Source organism: Hemicordylus capensis, chromosome 1, assembly GCF_027244095.1.
Source record: "Hemicordylus capensis ecotype Gifberg chromosome 1, rHemCap1.1.pri, whole genome shotgun sequence".
Lineage (NCBI taxonomy): Eukaryota > Metazoa > Chordata > Lepidosauria > Squamata > Cordylidae > Hemicordylus > Hemicordylus capensis.
The window spans coordinates 250,026,415-250,045,342 of NC_069657.1; the positions used below are offsets into that span (position 1 = coordinate 250,026,415).

Genomic DNA, 18,928 nt, shown 5'->3' on the forward strand with positions numbered 1-18,928 from the left:
CTGTCAATTAAACTGATCAAGTTGAAATTATTATTATTATTATTATTACATTTATATCCCGCTCTTCCTCCAAGGAGCCTGGAGTGGTGTACTACATACATAAGTTTCTCTTTCACAACAACCCTGTGAAGTAGGTTAGGCTGAGAGAGAAGTGATTGGCCCAGAGTCACCCAGCTAGTTTCATGGCTGAATGGGGATTTGAACTTGGGTCTCCCCGGTCCTAGTCCAGTACTCTGCTTTAGCCCCTTCAACCCATTTGCCAAAACGCGAAACAACTGAGTGCCAAACTCTATGATTTACCTGCTTTTGGTTGTAAAGTTTTCAACTTCTTTCTAAATAAGTCAGGTCCCACTTTAAAAAGACGCCCCTTTCCTCAGTTAGCAGGGGACATGCTAATGTGAAACTAACCTTGGAGAAGCCGCTGCCAGTATCGTAAGCGGCTGCCAATAAAGTAAGCCGCTGCCATTAAGCCGCTGCCAGTAAGAAAGAGAGCTGGTCTTGTGGTAGCAAGCACGACTTGTCCCCTTAGCTAAGCAGGATCTACCCTGCTTGCATATGAATGGGAGACTAGAAGTGTGAGCACTGTAAGATATTCCCCTCAGGGGATAGAGCTGCCCTGGGAAGAGCAGAAAGTTTCAAGTTCCCTCCCTGGCTTCTTCAAGATAGGGCTTAGAGAGATTCCTGCCTACAACCTTGGAGAAGCCACTGCCAGTCTGTGAAGACAATACTGAGCTAGATGGACCAATGGTCTGACTCAGTATATGGCAGCTTCCTATGTTCCTAGGTTCGGAGTTTGTTGAATCCCTGTATAACCCAGGATGCTTCTTCTCATGAGTAGTGCATGGCTGTCTCCAGGGCATTTGAAGGTCAGCAGTCTGCTCCTGAGAAGCACCCATCATCCATATTGGAGGAATCCCTTGTGTGACTGGAGGCAATACTGCATGGCAATACTGGATGGTTCTTCTCATGAGTAATGCCAGAGACAGCATGCTTTTAACCAAGGGGAAGTGCCTGGGCCCTCCTTCCCCAACTTTATTGTACAAAGCGTAGAACAGAGCCATTCATGAATTCCTGAGTGGGGTTGCCAATCAACTCTAAGTGTGGCTCCCTGGCTAATGGTTTATTGGGCCTGTGTGAAGCTTTATCCAAAGCTGAATACCCTGCACTGTCCCCCTGGCACCAGGCAGGGGTGACCATTCTCATCATGCAATGCTGTGCTTTGCCCAGTGCCAGGGGGCTCCTTTAAGGGAAATGAGGCCTCTGGAGCCCCTGAACCATCTTGGAAGGCATTCATGGAGTGCTGGGAAGTGTAGCCTTTCCCTGTGGCTCCAATACCATGTAACGCCAAACTGGAGTCGAATGGGGCAGAGGTTGGAATCTGAGTATGTCCGAATGCATGAAACCATGGGCAACAGCTTGAGGAGCGTGGAGACAGGGGGTGGGGCAAGTGCTCAGAGAGAGCGGCCATTAAGAAGTGCACCAGGCATGGAGCGGGTGCATTCCTGGGCTGGTCTGGGCCATTCTCTCTGATTTTAGTTCCAGAAACAGCACAGAACTGCAGTTATGGCGGCGTCTGCATTCAAACGTAATGCTGCCGCCATCAAAACTCAGGTTGGAGCAGCAAAACTCACTACAAGCCGAAGGTTCCAATTGGAGTTTGGCGAGAGAAGCCGGAGCTTACTTTTGCTGCAAAACCCATAACACTGTTCTGTAATTAAATCCATTGTGGGATTACATACCTGTCAACATGTCCCTATTTTCCCATTCAAGTGAAAAATGGGGACATGTTGGCAGGAATTAACCCCTTCTTAAGGGGGCAGAAAACCACAGAGCTCTGTGGGCACCAGGAGTCAAAATTGACTTGACGGCACACTTCACCTTACCTTTAAGAGGGCAGGGTGTGTTTGTGGTGTGTGTGTGGTTGTAAAGTCACAGACACTGCAGCCTAGGATTCAGCTTTCTCCATATATGCACCACAGCCTTCTCCATGCTTGCTTGCATGGAGAAGGTTTCAAGTTCCCTCTCCGGCTTCTCCCAGATAGGGCTGAGAGAGACTCCTGCCTGCAACCTTGGAGAAGCCTCTGCCAGTCTGTGTAGACAACACTGAGCTAGATGGACCCATGGTCCAATTCAGTTTATGGCAGCTACCTATGTTCCTAAAGTGTTTTTCTCTTCCTCTCAGTCCCTAAGACCTGTTACTGACCCAGCACCACAAGAGGATCGACCAATGGTTATTTGCAGCCAAGGGTCAGAGATTATTCGTATCAAGCTGAATATGTTTTGTGAGCTGGCTAATTTTTCAACACTACACAGAATGAAAAAGGAAATCCAGCCATATCCCAGGTAAAGAGGGCAAGGTGGTAACTCCAAAATATTATTAGGCCATGTTCCAGTGCAACAACATTGCATGCTGAAGGCAGGACAATTGGTGCTTTCTTTGAAGTTTCTGTTGCAACAGCTTAGTTTGGGTAATGGCCAACTGCCTTAAGATCTAAGGCCTTAATAACCATAGCTCTCGCTGAGCAGCATGTAATACTGTCCATGTTTGAGCAACAGTTTCAACCCTGCTTCTATTCACTTGCAAGCCTAATATCTGCAGAATTTAAATATCCCTCAGTGTAGGAGAGCACTGAGTGGCCATAGCTCAGTGGCAGAGTACCTGCTTTGCATACAAAAGGCCCCCAATTCAATCTGTTGAAATACAAGGAATGAGTACTGAGCTCTTATCACTCAGTAGCAGAGCTCTCTGTCAGTGTATGCAAATACTGAGCTAGATGGACTAATGGTCTGACTCGGGTCAGTGAAACAGCTACAGCTTCCTATTTATCCAGGCAGTTTTTGGTATGCTACCTTCAGCTTTGCTAGGTGTGGGTTCAGAAAGATCATGCCCATGTGGTGTTGGGATTTTGCCAGGGACATTTTCTTAGTTCTTTGTGTGGGGCATGCTTGTCTATGGTTGAATGTGTCTATTTTACCGGCTTCGGGATGGAGTCACTATGTTTGTCTGCTCCAGAGATGTTCCCTGCAGAGATTTCCCCTAAATGTAAGGAGTTCTAGCTTCAAAAATCAGGGAAAAGGGAATCCCACCTAAAAAGTGGTGAAATGCAGGGAAATATTCAGGCGATGCAGGGGATTTTAAAGTTTCTTTTCCTGTTGTTGCTTTATCTGACTAGAGGAGATAATTTTTCTCCTTTTAAGTAGGGTTGCCATATTCTGGCTTTCCTAGTCTGGGTGCCTAATTTTCATATTATGTAAATTGGCTTGAAAATAATTTTTGAGCAGAATAGTGACTGCACGTTTTGCTCCATAACTCTGCTTCTACAAGGGCTAGAGCTTAACAAAGAAAGAAAGAAAGAGCAGAAATCTTGGTGAATCTGGGTGGGCTAAGCAATCTGGGTCAGATGCTTAAAATCCAGATGAAACCCAAAACTTCTGGGGGCAGGGGCATGGCAACTCTACGTTTGAATGTCTATGACTAGACACAATACTGTTGCGGACTACTTTCACTTTCATTTCCATGTTTTTAAAACTTTACTACGATTATGTCCGGGAACGTGAAGTATTGTTGTGTATTCCTAAAATGCACACATACACTACTTCTTAAATAAAAACATCTTAGTCTTTTGAAATCGGGTATATATAATTCTGCTAATGTGTTCTGCTATGGGATGTTGGGAAGTGTGACCTTTTGCTGAATAAAAATTGTTTATATATAATTTAGAAATAACTGATCATTTTCCTGTCTATTGCATATATAATTTATTATTCCTGCAGGGAATTTCAAAGGCAGATAAGGAATTTCTGGGCCTCTGGTAGGGAATTTTGGCTTCCGGTATGGAACACTAGTCTACTCTTCACTTGTGTTCCTGAATTCAAGTTGAGAGCTTCTCCCTCTCTCTGCATTTTATTGACTGACTAATCATATGGAGATAATTGTTGATACTTTATTTCCATAGTGATGATGAGCTTTGCCGTATTTTTCTGAAAGAAAACTCCTGGAAGCAGTTTAAAGAAAACTTAGTTAGTAATATAAAACAGACCAAAGGGGCACTGCAGAAGTTAGATCCAAGAAGGCCACCATTGCCAAGGTCCTGCTACAGGAGCTGCCAATGGGATCTCAACTACAGAAGAGTTTTACATGGGACTTCAGTTGACAGAGGCAGCACAAAAGTGAGTATGAAAAAACCTGGTGCAAACTAAAGCTACTACTGTAATTTCTGGCACGGCTTCTAGATCTTTAACAATGTCATGAAGTATTTTCCATCGGGCTCCATGTTAGGCAATGTGGCATCTGTTGAATTTCTGACCGTCACACAACTATTAAAAGCACAGAAGCCCTGCCAGAAAAATGTGGAAACCAAACTGTTTGCTGCTGTGAGGAGGGCACAGCAGCAAACAACCCTTAAATATATTTACTTAGAATGGGTGCAATAGTATAAAACAAGTGCTGTATGTATGTGTGTTTTTTTTAAGAAGGGTTCTCTTCTCACATTGTAAGGAGCAACTTTCTAGGCCATGTCCATAAAGAATTTGAACCAAACACTGGGTTTACATATGCTGAGGAACAAGGCCTTTAGTAAGTGTATAGTGCTAGATTTCAACAATGGTCAATGTAGATTAAATATATGGATGTATTCTGCATACCAAGGTATTGCCTCCAATTCTATGACCCAATGCAAATCTCTAGGGCTGAGACAGCGTTCTTCTCGAGTCACCAAATCTCTGTGCAAACAAGGCATACGGAGAAGCATTCTGCAAGGCTGCTCCACAATGGTTGTGGCCTCACCAACTTACCAAGGGTGTTACAGTGTTACCAGCCACGCTTATTCTACCTATTTCCCAGGAGCCTCCCTGTTTGTAGTTGCATCTCCAGACTTAGAGATTGCACTTTGGATATGCTCAGGAGCTGCACTGCACTGCAAGCTCTCTGTCTATAGTACACATAGGGACAGGTCACTTAGTTGGCAGTGGGGTAGTCGCCCCTAGATTTGGCTACAAAGAAAGCAAACTGGAATGAGGATAAATATGCACACCCCCTCCTGATACTGGGGGACCCCAGCTAAGTAGACTCGAGAGTTAACTATAGCGAGTTAACTGGCATCCAAGGCCACTCTAAACTTAGTGAACCACCTCACCCCCTCCCTCCTTTCACAGGAGATAACAACACACTAAGCCGATTATGCCAGGAAGGAAGAAAGGCAGATAAGGTAGTGAAGTAATGTTCTCCCCATCACATGGGAGATGAGTCAGTGACGTGGGCCTAGAGGTGGATTTTATTGAAATTATTGATAGGATTACTGGAGAGCCCTTCCCAGCACGGATATTCTTCCATGGACCTGCATACTCTGATTTTCATCACAATCAGCCTTACTTGCAAAAGGCAAACCCCCCATTGTTATACCCAGGAAGAACTATCAGACACAATGCATAGGTACATCCTAGGGTAAGGTACATCCTAGCCCTCCTAATCAAGCAAAGTATAACAGTAGGAATGTGCCCCCAAGGCAAGTTTTGGGATATAAGTATCCCCGGTTCCATGACCCAGTGTGCTGTCTTGTGCGATACACTGGAGACTCCAACAAGAACCCCAGCAAGCAATCTTGGTGCTCCTTTGGTCTTGCCACCTGGGACTCCAACAAGTGATCTTCGTGGTCCCTCGTATGCTGTGCTTGGGACTCGTTTGAGCATTCCATATGCTCTCTTGCAACCTACAAAGAGCCTGAAATCATGATCTGGATCAGTCCTTTTGCCAATCCATCCAGCTTGCCTCATACCCATGGGAAGCTGAACCCACGGAGAAACCTTTCTCATGGGATCTCCCCCTCTACTAATCTCCACAATCCTCCAGCTTCCTTGCCACGCTGAGGAGAAAGATTCTGCAGCCCAGAAGTATCGTCATCTAGATCAGGTCAAAGTGAATGCTTGCCCCACTCTTGGGCCTCCCAACGATCTCTTTCTTAAATCCAAGCTACCCCCACCTCTCAAGCCTCTTTCTCTTGCCCACCTGGGAATTCACACAATTAGACTTTAAGCCAAAATGCCTCATTGCAGTTGGTTTATTTATAAACATACTCTATTGCTCTTTAAGTTAGAAACACCTCATCTTAGTTATTTGCCCAGTAGTTCATTTTATTTGCTTTAATCACAATTCTCTTTTCTGTATCCCCCTCCCTAAATTCTTCTATTAATTTTGAAACTATATCCTTGTCTCAATCCAGTCATTTCTTGAGTCCAAATGTTTGCACAAATTAAAACTGGTGGAGCTGACCCTTTTCACAGCTAATCCCCCCACAAAGTCCAAACATCGGAGTGCTGAACAAACACACTCTGGGGCAGTTCCATTAACAATATGTAGCTTTAGAGAACTCTGTGCTTTCTTTCATATACTTTAGTTTTAATTATATGGTATCCAATCATATTAGAAATCTGTGGGATTTGTTGATTTATTCTGATCATGTTGTATAATCCACCACAAATCATGAGATAATATATTTAAATGATCATTCTTCTTGTCTTTCAACTCCTCAGATGTGAATGGTACTGAAAATGCCCAGTGTAGATCGTGTTTTTTAAAAGAAAAAGAGGACACAAACGTCATGAAAACTTCCAGCTGGCAAGTTCATGGGAACATGGTTCCAAAATCCTGTTGGAGAGAATTAAAAAGTCATTTCAATGATAGATTTTGATCAAGGTGTTGCTAGAGCACAAAGGACTTGAAGTAGTTAATGTTTTTCTATCAATAACGTTTTGAAGTTACTCATCCCTAGCTGGATTGGGGCCAAGCTACCAGTATATGTGATATACAGTATATTCATCATGTCATTGCAAGCTCATCAGAGCTATTTTCTTTTGTCAAATAGCATCCATGGGGGGCAGAATCTGGATTGGGACCACAGTGTCATTTTCTGGCCTCCCTGCCTCCCGTCATGGTCCCAGTCCAGATCCTTTATATAATCTAGTTTGGCCCTTGGATATGCAAGTGCAATTTGTATTCAGCAATATTATTTGGGGCACTCTACATAAACTAAATATAACTATCTTCATAATCAAAATAATTTTTGAACTACTTTGGTGAAGCCAAAGCCCTTCTATGTTTTTTTAAATGCTTCAAGTGAAAGATGTAACAATGTGCCCAATCATCTGAGAATATATGAAATAGTCTAGAGACTATGCTTTTTCCATAGGGGAGATAAATCCTGGGGCATATTTTAAAATAGTATTTGTTATTTGTAAAACCTGAATTTTGAACTTATACATGAAACTTGATGATGCCAAAATATATGATCATTCATAGCCTTAAAGCTTACCACTTGCAGATGTTATCTGTCTAGAATTTACTTCTATAGACTGAATCTTGATCATAGAGAACTCAGTGTGTCCTGCCTATATGGATCACATGTGTTGTTTTGGATAGGAAACAAACCAGGAAAAAAACCACTGCGTGTGAGAGAGAAAACTAAACCCAATCTACAAGCCACAATTTACATAAATATGTTGATTTCTTATCCCCAATCATGGAAAACAATCTACATCAATATGTTTGATAAAAATAAATAATACACATAAAGTTAAAGCAATTTATGCTTAAATGTATGAGGAGATAGTGATGGTGAAGTTTTTTTCTTTCCACCATGAGGCTTTACATACAGGGCTTCTGCCCCAAATCTCCTTCGGGAGAGAGTGTGTGCATTCACACACCAGCCAAACTTACCCCGAAGTCCCATCAAGATTCTTGAACCCACTCCATACACAAGTCGGGCTTTATCTTGTGAATTCTAGCTTATCTCGAGATATTTCTGGTTTAAAATGCTGGTTTTAAGCTACTTTTTCTAAAAATTGCGGAGCAAACAGGGAGAGGTGCTGACGTAGAATCATTACCATGATAAGAGGCATGTTCTCTTCAGAAATGCAGATCTATCTCTGTAAGGAGCTCTCCCCGCCCCCATTGGCTAGAAGGAAAACACTGACACCTGCATGTGGACTTGTTTCAAAAGAAAAGCAAGAGCAGAGAGGAGGGGCTGCTTCCCTCAATGCTGTGAGTGTACTTCGAAGTAGCTTCGCTCAACATTTACCTCAAAGCCTGAAGCCAAGTGCAAATAACTCCCATTATTATGTCAGCTGAATTACACCATCTGAAGTGTAAGGGAGAACTGGTGTAAGGAGAGCTGGTCTTGTGGTAGCAAGCATGACTTGTCCCCTTAGCTAAGCAGGGTCTGCCCTGGTTGCATATGAATGGGAGACTAGAAGTATGAGCACTGTAAGATATTCCCCTCAGGGGATGGAGCCACTCTGGGAAGTGCAAAAGGTTTCAAGTTCCCTCCTTGGCTTCTCCAAGATAGGGCTGAGAGAGATTCCTGTCTGCAATCTTGGAGTAGTTGCTGCCAGTCTGTGAAGACAATACTGAGCTAGATAGACTAATGTTCTGACTCAGTATATGGCCGCTTCCTATGTTCCTATGAAGTCCTCTTGGTAGTATGGGGTTTTTAAATTCAGGGTAGAACCCTGAGAAAGTGAACCAGCTGTAATTCTTTGACACTATAGTTGGTTTTTTATTGATAAACCACCCATATTCTGTGTGATTTGGATGTTGCAGTGAACAAGTCCCTCAAGGAACACTGTCCTTGAAGATGTGGATAGTGTTCTTGGTACTGTGAAGCCACCATGCGCAGGTTGGACCCGTTCATCATGGCCAGCTATGGCTAACCAGGGAGAACCTAATGTGCTGTTAATCTGAATTATTAATGCCTCTTCAAACTCCCTCAAGGATATAGTAGTGTGCACACTTTTAAAGGAATCAGCTTTGGACAAGAAAGATCTGGCCAATTTTTTATTACTGTCATACTTTCACTTTTGAGGAAAGCTGTTTGAGTGTGTGTTGGAATTTTCTGGAATTCCCAGTTTGAGAAACTGAGGAAATACCAACTCATCCTCATTTGTTTCGGAAAGGAAGTAATATCCAATTTATTTCAGGAAGCATTTGAAGGTTCTGTGTTTGGCAGTTAGTTTCTTTTTTTAATTTTGTAATCTTCTTTGTAGTATAATGTTCTTACACATTTTTTTTTAAAAAAAATATGTTTACCACTTTTGAACTGTTGGGAAGGCACTACAAAATATTTTAAATAAATACAATTATGGACACTTTACTGTGTTGTGTTAATTTAGTGGCAATGAGCCCAACAGCAGAGTTTCCAACTTTTCAACTGGCCTCTGCTGCTGTGCAGTTAATAACATTATTTAAAATGTTTATGTACTGCTTTTCAACCAACCAACCCCCCCCCCCTAGTTTAAATAGCAGAGAAATGGGGGGGGGGGTAGTCCCATTTCCCAAAGGGAATCCCTTCCCAATCTAAACAGGAACAGCAAAAAGGATACTAGGGAGATACCAGCAGTGGACACCGAAAAGATGCAATGCTGGCAAGAACATGAACATTAGCAAGTGATCATATAATATTTTTCTGCATAGCGTGAAAAAGTTCAATCTGCTGATTTCTGCATATTAAGCTGACAGATGCACAAGTGCAAGCCAGATCGGGTGTTTTCTGATCAATTGGCAACTACAAAAGCAATTTCACTGAAAAAGCACGGAAGCACTCCCCGCTGCCAGCCCCCATGATTAGCTGGACACTTTCAATTTCTAAATGGCTCAGTCTATAATATCATATTACTGTTTTAGCTTGCATGCAAAAAGTGGGAAAGGGGAGCAAGTGCGCTTTCAGTCGCATTCATGAAAATGCCCAGGACGTGGCTACTGCGGGACAGAAAATAGGAAAGAGCCATTAAAAATAAATAAATCACTGTTGTCTATGCATGTGTAATATATCCACATTACAGTGTCAAAATGCAGACAGCACCGAGGCATTTTACACGTGTGAGGCTTAATTCAGCCTGTTCTTCAATCGATCTGCAGCGTGAAGAGGCGACTTCTCATTCGCACGTGGCATAAACCAGCCTCAGTTTCTCTTTTTAGCGCGCTATGTCAATTTGCGTGAAAACGTCCTAATGCTTCCGAAACCAAGGAGCCTGCCCTGGAGCCAATGCCCCGTGCACCACGTGAGGAGTAGAAACGCAGGCATCCGGGGGTTCAGTTGCCAGCAGGAGTCGCTACGGAAGCCCACAGCATCGCAAGCGCGGTCATTTTGTCCGTGCCCGGCTCCCGTCCCCGAAGTCTTCCTGGGCTGCGGCCTGTCGCGTCCTCCAGCAAGATGGCAGCTACCGCGCAGCAGCAGCCGCCCCCGCCCGAGGCCGCCAAGCCTTTACTCGGGCTCTTGAACGGCATCGCCCAGGCCACCTACTATGGCAACACCGAGATCACCCAGGAGCTGCTAAGGGACCAGCTCTATCCGGAAGCGGCGGCGCAGGAGTTTGGAGCTCTGCTGGCCAAGATGACGGGGATCGTCAAGGTGACGGGGGCGGGGCGGGGCGGGGCGGGGGCGGGGTTGGGTTGGCGGGAGGGAGGGGAGAGCAGCCGCAGCAGCCGCAGCAGCAGAGAAAGCGTGCGGGGGGCGGGGAGGGAAGTATGCCTGGCGCTGGCCGGCGGCTGCCGATGTCCGTATTCACGATGTTTCTCTCCTTGGTTTGTCATGTGAGCTCTGTTCATAAGCACAGTACACTTCCTTAAGGTAATGGAGCTTCATAACGTGTGAAGTTTGCTTTACTGTGTGGCTCTACTCCAAGGCTGCATAACTTCAGCCTTCCTGCAGATGTTGGACTACAGCTCCCATAATTCCTGTGGTTGGGGATGATGGCAGTTGTAGTCCGAAAACAGGGAAGGGCCAAAGTTGTTCAACCCGGCTCTATTCCTTCCTTGCTTGACAGCAGCGTCGGACCTCGCAACTTCCAGCTCAGGAGTGGCATCTAAAACTTTGATGGTGGTGCTTTTGAAGTCATTCGAGCAGACTCGGGGTCTCTGAGCACGAGTGCAATGCCTTTCCTTGGAATGTATTTGGCCTGGAGAAAATAAGACTAAGGAAAGATTTGAAGGATGTCTTCAAATATCTAGCTGTCACAAATATCTAGCTGTCTCCTGGAGGCAGGAATAGAACCAATAGATTGAAATTGAATACAGGAGGGGTTTACCATTGTCTCCTCCCACATAGTATGAGATGATGCCTTCCAGCATCTACACATTAGGAGGAAGAATTTCAGAACTGTAAGATAATGTTTGGGACAGTGAGTCTGCCTTGTGCTGATTGATTAAGGGCCATCAAGTCGATGTTGACTCTTAGTGACCACATAGATTCTCTCCAGGATGATCTGTCTTCAACTTGGCCTTTAAGGTCTCTCAGCGGTGCATTCATTCCTGTCATAATCGAGTCCATCCACCTTGCTACTGATCGTCCTCTTCTGCTCATTCCTTCATCTTTTCCCAGCATTATGGACTTCTCAAGGGAACTGGGTTTTCTCATTATGTGTCCAAAGTATGATAGCTTGAGCCTGGTCATTTGTGCCTTGAGTGAAAATTCTGGATCGATCTGTTCTATGATCCACTTGTTTGTTTCCCTGGCTTCCATGATATCCTCAAAAGTCTTCTCCAGCACCAAAGTTCAAAAGCATCAATACATTTTCTGTCTTGCTTCTTCAAAGTCTAGCGTTCACATCCATAGAGTGTCATGGGAAAAACCATGTCCAAACGATTGTAATCCATATAGGTATAGACACGTCACGGCATCTAAATATGCCTTGTGCTACTCTACAGATTTTCAAATGAAGACTTCGCAGCCATTTGTCAGGGATACTTACCAAATTCCTGCACTCAGCAGGATTGAACTAAAAGACCTTGAAAATCCCATCCAACTATATCATTCTATGATATATGAATGATATGTTTGCCTCAAAATATCCTAAGGAAATAGTGCTTGTGGATTAAGTTTCTTATCCTAGAGCCCATTTATTTCACCTGATGGAGCTTATAATGAATGCATATGAGTCTTGTGGTATCCTACGAACAAATTAATTTCATGTTGTAAAGCCTTCTTTACCAGATGCATGAAGTGTTGTCCTCAGTTGGCAGATAGATATAGAGAAAAGATTTGTGATAATGCGATGAGAAGGCCATCAACTGAGAGAGGTACAATCTGTGACATTTCCATGCAAAACTCAAATGTTTACAAAAGTAGGACAGTGACTATTCACAAGTATAATGTTGCAGGTTTCCTAATTTTGCTAGGAAACGTGTAATGGGAGAGAGTACTCTGATTCCAACTGAGTCCTAAGCAAGTACAACCAAACTATACTGCAAAAATCTGCATGAATCTCTCTTTGAGATTTTTTTGTTTGAAGATTGGTAACTTCCAAATCAGCAGCAGCAGAGTGTCCTGGGAGTTCAAAAATATTTTCTCACTAGTTTCTGGATATTGTTGTTTTTGATGTGGGATTTCTGTCCATTTACTCATTTGTGTAGAAGAGGACTTGTTTTTCCTGTGTAGGTCATGGTGCATGTCACCCTGGAGAATAACCAAGTGAATGAACTCTGATCAGGGCTGACCCGCCCGTTAAAGCTGGCTAAGTGCTTGCTTAGGATACAAAGCTGGCAAGGGTGGCGACAGCCTGGGTAATGTGAGACCCAGACTGTCACTGCCCTCCACCCCCTTCCCATGGCGGGCAGGTGATGGGGAACACCCACGCACCCTCCTCACCACCGCATCCACCTGCCGCTTTTATGGTTAGTGGAGGCAGCGACGAGGAGGATGGGCCAGCAGGTGGGTGTTTCCCATCACCCGCTTGCCACTGCTGCCGCCTCCACTTGCCACGAAAGCAGTGGGTGGTGGCACCGAGAAGAGCTGGTAGGTATTGCATCGCCCTCCCTCCCTGCTTGCCATTGCTGCAAAGTGGCGGGTAATGGTGGTGGTGAGGAGGGCAGGTGTGTGCTCCTCTCCTGTGCACTGCCCACACCCTCCTGCCACACTGCGCAACTCTCCTGCCCACTGTTGCCTGAAGGGTGTCCGGGAGGGCAATGGGGGCGGGTTGGCGTGGTGTGCCCGGGCATTCTTCCCTTCCCTCAGGCCTGGCCATGACTCTGGACGGATGGGTGGAAATCATTAGTTCTTCAGCTGTTGCTTGTGGCTTTTCTTTCTCTTCTGATGCTTCCAGTTAATTAGGGCCCTCTGACTTTTATCCCCTTGCAGAAATTATTTGCATGTATAGCAGATACCTTTTTCAAAGTTCAGTGTTTACTTGTTTTTCATTTGTTTTTTATCTCTGTTTGTGAATGTTTTCAGTTCTGTGCAAAACAATATCTTGCTTCATTCTGTTTTTCCTCTCTCCTCGTCTTATCTATCTTTGTCATTTATCCTTTTTTGCAGCCTTCTTGGACTCTTTTTACTTTTTATCTTCCTCTGAGCCATAGCAGTTAGGGAAGAAAAGGGTTTTTTCCACATAGATGTGATTGACAGGAAACTGATAACATATAATGACTTAAACTTTAGAGTGGAAGCTTCATTTGAAACAGGTCCCAAGGCTTTTTGCAAACTTTGTTTCTTTTTGTGCCTGAGTGTAGAAGAAAAATTTACCTGCCACTAAAATGTTGATCATCAGCACCGTGCTGGAAGATTAAAACAGATGTTTTGTGTTTTACAATGTAGGAAGTATTTAAATTGACAGGATCTAATTGCTGCAGGGGAGTTATGTTCACATACTTGGATTAACATCATGAAAGAATTAGAGGTTATTTTCATGGCCGTGAAAGTTTGGATACTCTTGGATAGGACAATTCTGTCAACACACTGGTATGTCAAAATCCTGTGGAGGCACCAGCTCCTAGGCCAGTGGTTTCCAACCTGGGTTCCTCCAGATGTTGCTGAACTACAACTCCCATCATTCCCAGCTACAGGTTATTGTGGCTGGGGATGATGGGAGTTGTAGTTCAGCAAAATCTGGAGGAACCCAGGTTGGGAACCACTGGCCTAGGCACTGGTACAAACACTGACTCCTATGTGACTCAGATGTTGCTTGGGACACTTCCATCACCATACTAGTTCAATTTGGTTCTAATTTGAGTATTACATGTTTGGATAGGAGAAATCTTCTTAACAAGTTTGTCTTGGTTTGGAGAGTTACGCATGTGGTAGTGGGCTTAAACGTGCTCATGAAGGTATGTGCTGCTGTGAGCTGTGTTGTAAGAGAACTCCCAAACAAAACCCAAAACCCACTAACCCAGACCTTCATGGTCAGACTAGATGGTACAGGAGAACGTCGGTATTCGCGTGGGTTCAGTGTCTCTGATACTGAAACCGTGAATACCAAGTAATTGGGGAAATGGCATCGCTGGGGTTAGGTTCCTAAGAGGGGGGAAATGGGCAAAAAACATGGGGAAACGCATGGTAAAGTATCCTACTGTGTTCCACGGGACCCCAGTAGTTCTGCATTGTCCCCTAAAAGTAAAAAGTCAGCCAAAAATTGGGTCCCACCCCCCCTTTTTTTTTTTTGCAAAACGAGCCACAAAATGGCTTTTCTCCTCAAAATGGTGGCAGGAAATGACCTCCAGGTTCATTTCCAGCTGCCGCCGACCTGTGGATTCACAGGATTAATTCTCTAGTGCCAGATTTTTTACTGCATATTCTGAGGGTCGGGTGTCCATTACCCAACTGCGGATTCACGAATCCACAGATACAGGATCTGTGAATATTAAGGTTCTCTTGTAGTAGAGGTTAGCAAAACTGAATCCTCCTCTTGTTGTATGAGTGTACAGATGTCTATACATTTATACACGTGTTTGTGTGAATTACTGGGCCAAGTGCCTTGGCCAAGTACCTTAGTAGGCCCTCCAAGCCCAAATGTGAAGAACACTTGTAGGTAGCTGTCATCATTTCTGTCAGCAATGCAATATCTTCACTTTGTCATTCTACACAGTGACAGTATGGGGGCATTGCATTATTGGTAATAAAAGATAGCAGCTGTCCATAAGTGCTTTGAGCCACAGCTGTCCCTACTACTCTATAAGGACTTGGGGAAACTTCCCTTGGTAGCAGCTCTGAGCACTTTGCCAGGCACTGGACAAGACCTCTGGGCTTGGCCATGGGCCTTCTGATGGCCCTCAACTCGTCAATCTCTGATGCAGGGCCTTGTTCCAGTCTAACTATGCAGACAATGTGTATTCTTTTAATGCCCGTTTTCTGTTTAATCAAGCATACAAAAGAGCTACACAACCCCCCACCTCTGGTTCTAGCCATTTTGACCTGGGGTGAACCTCGGTCTCAGAACCAAATATGGCAAGTGATTAAATATGATAGGGAAGTAAAATGCATTCTCTGAGCTTCCCTGAAAGACTGTCCATTTTTTTAAAAAAGGTCATGTCTTATAAACTATGATTTGTTTGCTGTTATATTACGTACTGCTGGCTTTTTCTCCCCCCCACCCTGAAGTGTTCTTTCTGTAATGGGAGGTCTGTCTAAATATCAGTCTTCTTATGTATTGCATTCACTGGAATAGAATTTGGTTGGTAAGCAGTCATATTTCTTAAATTCCGTAATGAGTCTTCACATGAACATATGGAAATGATATACATTTGTCTTTTGAAGCTTAACATTTTAAAATTTAGTGAACTTTTCCAATACTCTTTTTTTAAACTGAAATATTTTCTAGTTGGCATTATTTCGCTTTCTGTCTCTAGGTGGCAATAGAATAACAGCTTTGGTATTGAATACGATTTTTACAGTTCTTGTTCTAAAATGCCACATCTGAAGTTAATTGACAGTAGAATTGATCATGTGTCTTAGTACAGGCCGTGTTTATTATTTTGCTGCTACACTGTAAGTTCTACAGCACTCTTTATTTCTCTGGCAGAAATTCTAAGTCATGACAGTCTTTTACGTCAAGCATAAGAAATAGGCAGTATCCTTGCATATCTGAGGTGGAGCTGGGACTCTAGCTCAGTGGGAAGAGCAGCTGCCTTGCATGCAGAGGGTCCCAGGTTCAATCTCTGGCATTGCTAGGGAGGGCTGGGAAAGACCCATCTGAAATCCTGGAGAGCTGCTGCCAGGTGAGGTAGACCCACGGTGCCCAGCCTTTTCTTTTATGCAGACCCCACGACATCATCTTCGAAAGCTTTTGAGGACCCCCAGGCAAGCCAGCCATTTTAAACCTTTTTAACTAATCGCCTTAAGTGGCGCAGTGGGGAAATGCTTGACTAAAAAGAAGAAGGTTGCCAGTTCAAATCCCCGCTGGTACTAGATCAGGCAGCAATGATATAGGAAGATGCTGAAAGGCATCATCTCATACTGCGCGGGAGGAGGCAATGATAAACACCTCCTGTATTCTGCCAAAAGAAAACCACAGGGCTCTGTGGGGCACCAGGAGTTGACACCGACTCAATGGCACACTTTACTTTTACCTTTATGGCTGATGGGAGCCAAACCTTTATATCAAGGGGTATCAGTAATGCAGCTATTTCCAATAATTTATTATGCTCACTCAAACATATTGCACTCATCACAGTACATTTACTTGCAGCAGGCCTACCTGTGGGGAAAAAAATATGATCCGTTAAAGTGTGCTGTCAAGTCGATTTTGACTCCTGGTGCCCACAGAGCCCTGTGGTTTTCTATGGTAGAATACAGGAGGGGTTTATCATTGCCATCTCCCACACAGTATGAGATGATGCCCTTCAGCATCTTCCTGTATTGCTGCTGCCCGATACAGTACCAGCGGGGATTCAAACTGGCAACCTTCTGCTTGTTAGTGAAGCATTTCCCTGCTGGTACACAGCATTATATTATTATTTTATTTCCCCACTCCCCACAGACCACTTGCAGGACCCTTGCAGATCAGCAGTGGTCTACAGATCACAGGTTGGGAACCATTGAGGTAAAGAATATTAAGCTAGTCTTTCTTTTGTTCATATTTTATTTTATTTTATTTTATTTTATTTTATTTTATTTTATTTTATTTTATTAAAAGCCTTTTAATCCCACCTTTTGGTTCTCAGGCTGCCGAAGCAGGTTACAGCAAAACTGGTTATTAAAATGACAATGCAAAGACTGAAATATGGAACACCAAAAGCCTGCTGAAATTTTTTAAAAAAAGCCCCCCTCCCCCGCAAGCCTGGTTCTTTTCCATGAAGAACCATTTGCCAGAAAAGTAATAACGAATTCTTCATGGAAAGCAAGTGCTGGCCAGCAGGTGGTGCTGAGAAAACTGCTCTAGGACCCTGCTGTGCTTGTGGACACGGAAACCTGCTGGTGTGTGTGGAAACAGAGTAAAATTGTGCTTGGAAAAGTACTGCTCCAGCACTGCTCATTGCTGTCGGGAAGAGCCCTAGAATGCAACCTTTTTGCTTTCTTGACAAGCACCATTACAAAAAATATTATCAGATCCAGACGAAAACAAATAGGAAGTATAATTGTTTGTCTCTCCGCTCTCAACAAAGTTTTCATACAGTGTTTAAATACATATTATGTGGAAGTTGCTTTAGCTCTAATTGAAACATACATCATCATAATGGCTTATTTTTGTAGCCGTGTATGTTTCATCCTGAAGGATGAAAAGTGCTGGTAATGAGCCTCCCGTAATTGCTGAATAGCAGTTACTAGAATACTGCAGCTATTAGGTGTGTGTGGGCGGGGGGGGGGGGGGCAGTGCCCATTGCATTGCAATGCCAGGGGGGTAAATGTTTCCGACTGCAATTTGGGAAGAACACTAACTCTGTAGCAACGAAATGCAAAGCATACCTGCAGCCTTGTGGTAGAGGTAACCCACTTTCTCCTGCAAAGGTTTGGGTTTCTGTGACAGAATTATCACCATTTTTTCAAGCCCCCTCGCTTTAGAACCTGTTTCAAAGCAATGGCCCTGCTTCTCAGACTGAGGCCGCTTCACATGTTTATATCCAAAGTGGCAAAGTCTCTATAAGATGAGCCTGCTACTTCATTTTTACAGACAGCTCACTGCATGAGCAAAATCCAAATATTTGCACACCAAAGAGAAATCATGCGTATCATCACCATCATTATTATTATTCCTGTTCAGGTGTGGATGGAATTACCACAGGGATGGTGAATCAGTATAGGACATGATAGAGTTATTGTGACCCATAAAACTCATAGGTACATAGGAAACTGCCATATACTGAGTCAGACCATTGGTCTATCTAGCTCAGTATTTTCTTCACAGACTGGCAGCAGCTTCTCCAAGGTTGCAGGCAGGAATCTTTCTCAGCCCTATCTTGGAGAAGCCAGGGAGGGAACTTGAAACCTTCTGCTCTTCCCAGAGCGGCTTCATCCCCTGAGGGGAATATCTTGCAGTGCTCATACATCAAGTCTCCCAGCAGTCACTTCTCTTTCTGCCTAACCTACTTCACAGGGTTGTTGTGAGGATAAGCATAACCATTGCTGTTAGCATGTACACTGCTCTGGGCTCCTTGAATGAAGAGCAGAATATAAATGTAAAAATAAATAAATAAAATACAGGCAAATCAGTGTGAATGAATCACTGTGAATAAAATACAGGCAAATCAGTGTGACTTTAGTTTTTATAGTCACTAGGTGGGCAGTGTTCTCTCTATTTTTTTTTCCACCTGTGTGCAGAATGAATTTTGTTCTAGGCAGCAGTATCAAGGCAGTGTGTGTGCACATGCATTTGGAGTGGGACCTTGCTGATTAAACCTGAGTGGGACCTAAAATTAACTGAGTGGTCATCAAAAAATGTGTGAGTGCATGCACATGCGCAGGCCTTACAGGAAGCACTGTAGGTGGGTGTCTCAGCTTAGCAAGTATGGGTATTATGATAACAGCGCAGAATAGAGTGAAATGATTGCTTCTCATGACAGACACTGTACTTCTGTTAACGTAGCTTAAGACTGCATTAGCTTTTCTATTGCTGGTTCATATTGCTGGTTCATGTTCAGCTTGTTATCCAATAAGACACCTTGGTCCCTTCCATATGGACTGCTGCCAAGCCAGGTTTCCACCATCCTGTGCTTGTGCAGTTGGTTTTTCTT

At 43.8% G+C, this 18,928-nt stretch overlaps 2 protein-coding genes across 7 annotated transcripts in view; both read left to right on the forward strand.

The window, feature by feature from the left end:
- Positions 1–7,315, forward strand: part of LOC128339823 (cyclic nucleotide-binding domain-containing protein 2-like) — a 37,141-nt gene extending 29,826 nt beyond the window's left edge. For all 3 annotated transcript variants that reach the window (XM_053284272.1, XM_053284271.1, XM_053284273.1), the window contains 3 exons: positions 2,183–2,343; positions 3,957–4,170; positions 6,529–7,315. In XM_053284272.1, the coding sequence (XP_053140247.1) occupies positions 2,183–2,343; positions 3,957–4,170; positions 6,529–6,534 (381 nt within the window). In that variant the 3' untranslated portion in view covers positions 6,535–7,315. The remainder of the gene's footprint in view (positions 1–2,182; positions 2,344–3,956; positions 4,171–6,528) is intronic.
- Positions 7,316–10,082: 2,767 nt separating this feature from the next.
- Positions 10,083–18,928, forward strand: part of COMMD1 (copper metabolism domain containing 1) — a 136,704-nt gene continuing 127,858 nt past the window's right edge. For 3 of the 4 annotated variants that reach the window (XM_053284290.1, XM_053284292.1, XM_053284291.1), the window contains exon 1: positions 10,083–10,400. In XM_053284290.1, the coding sequence (XP_053140265.1) occupies positions 10,203–10,400 (198 nt within the window). In that variant the 5' untranslated portion in view covers positions 10,083–10,202. Of the gene's footprint in view, positions 10,401–10,500; positions 10,620–18,928 lie in introns of those variants that run through there. The other variant, XM_053284293.1, reaches the window with a different exon arrangement.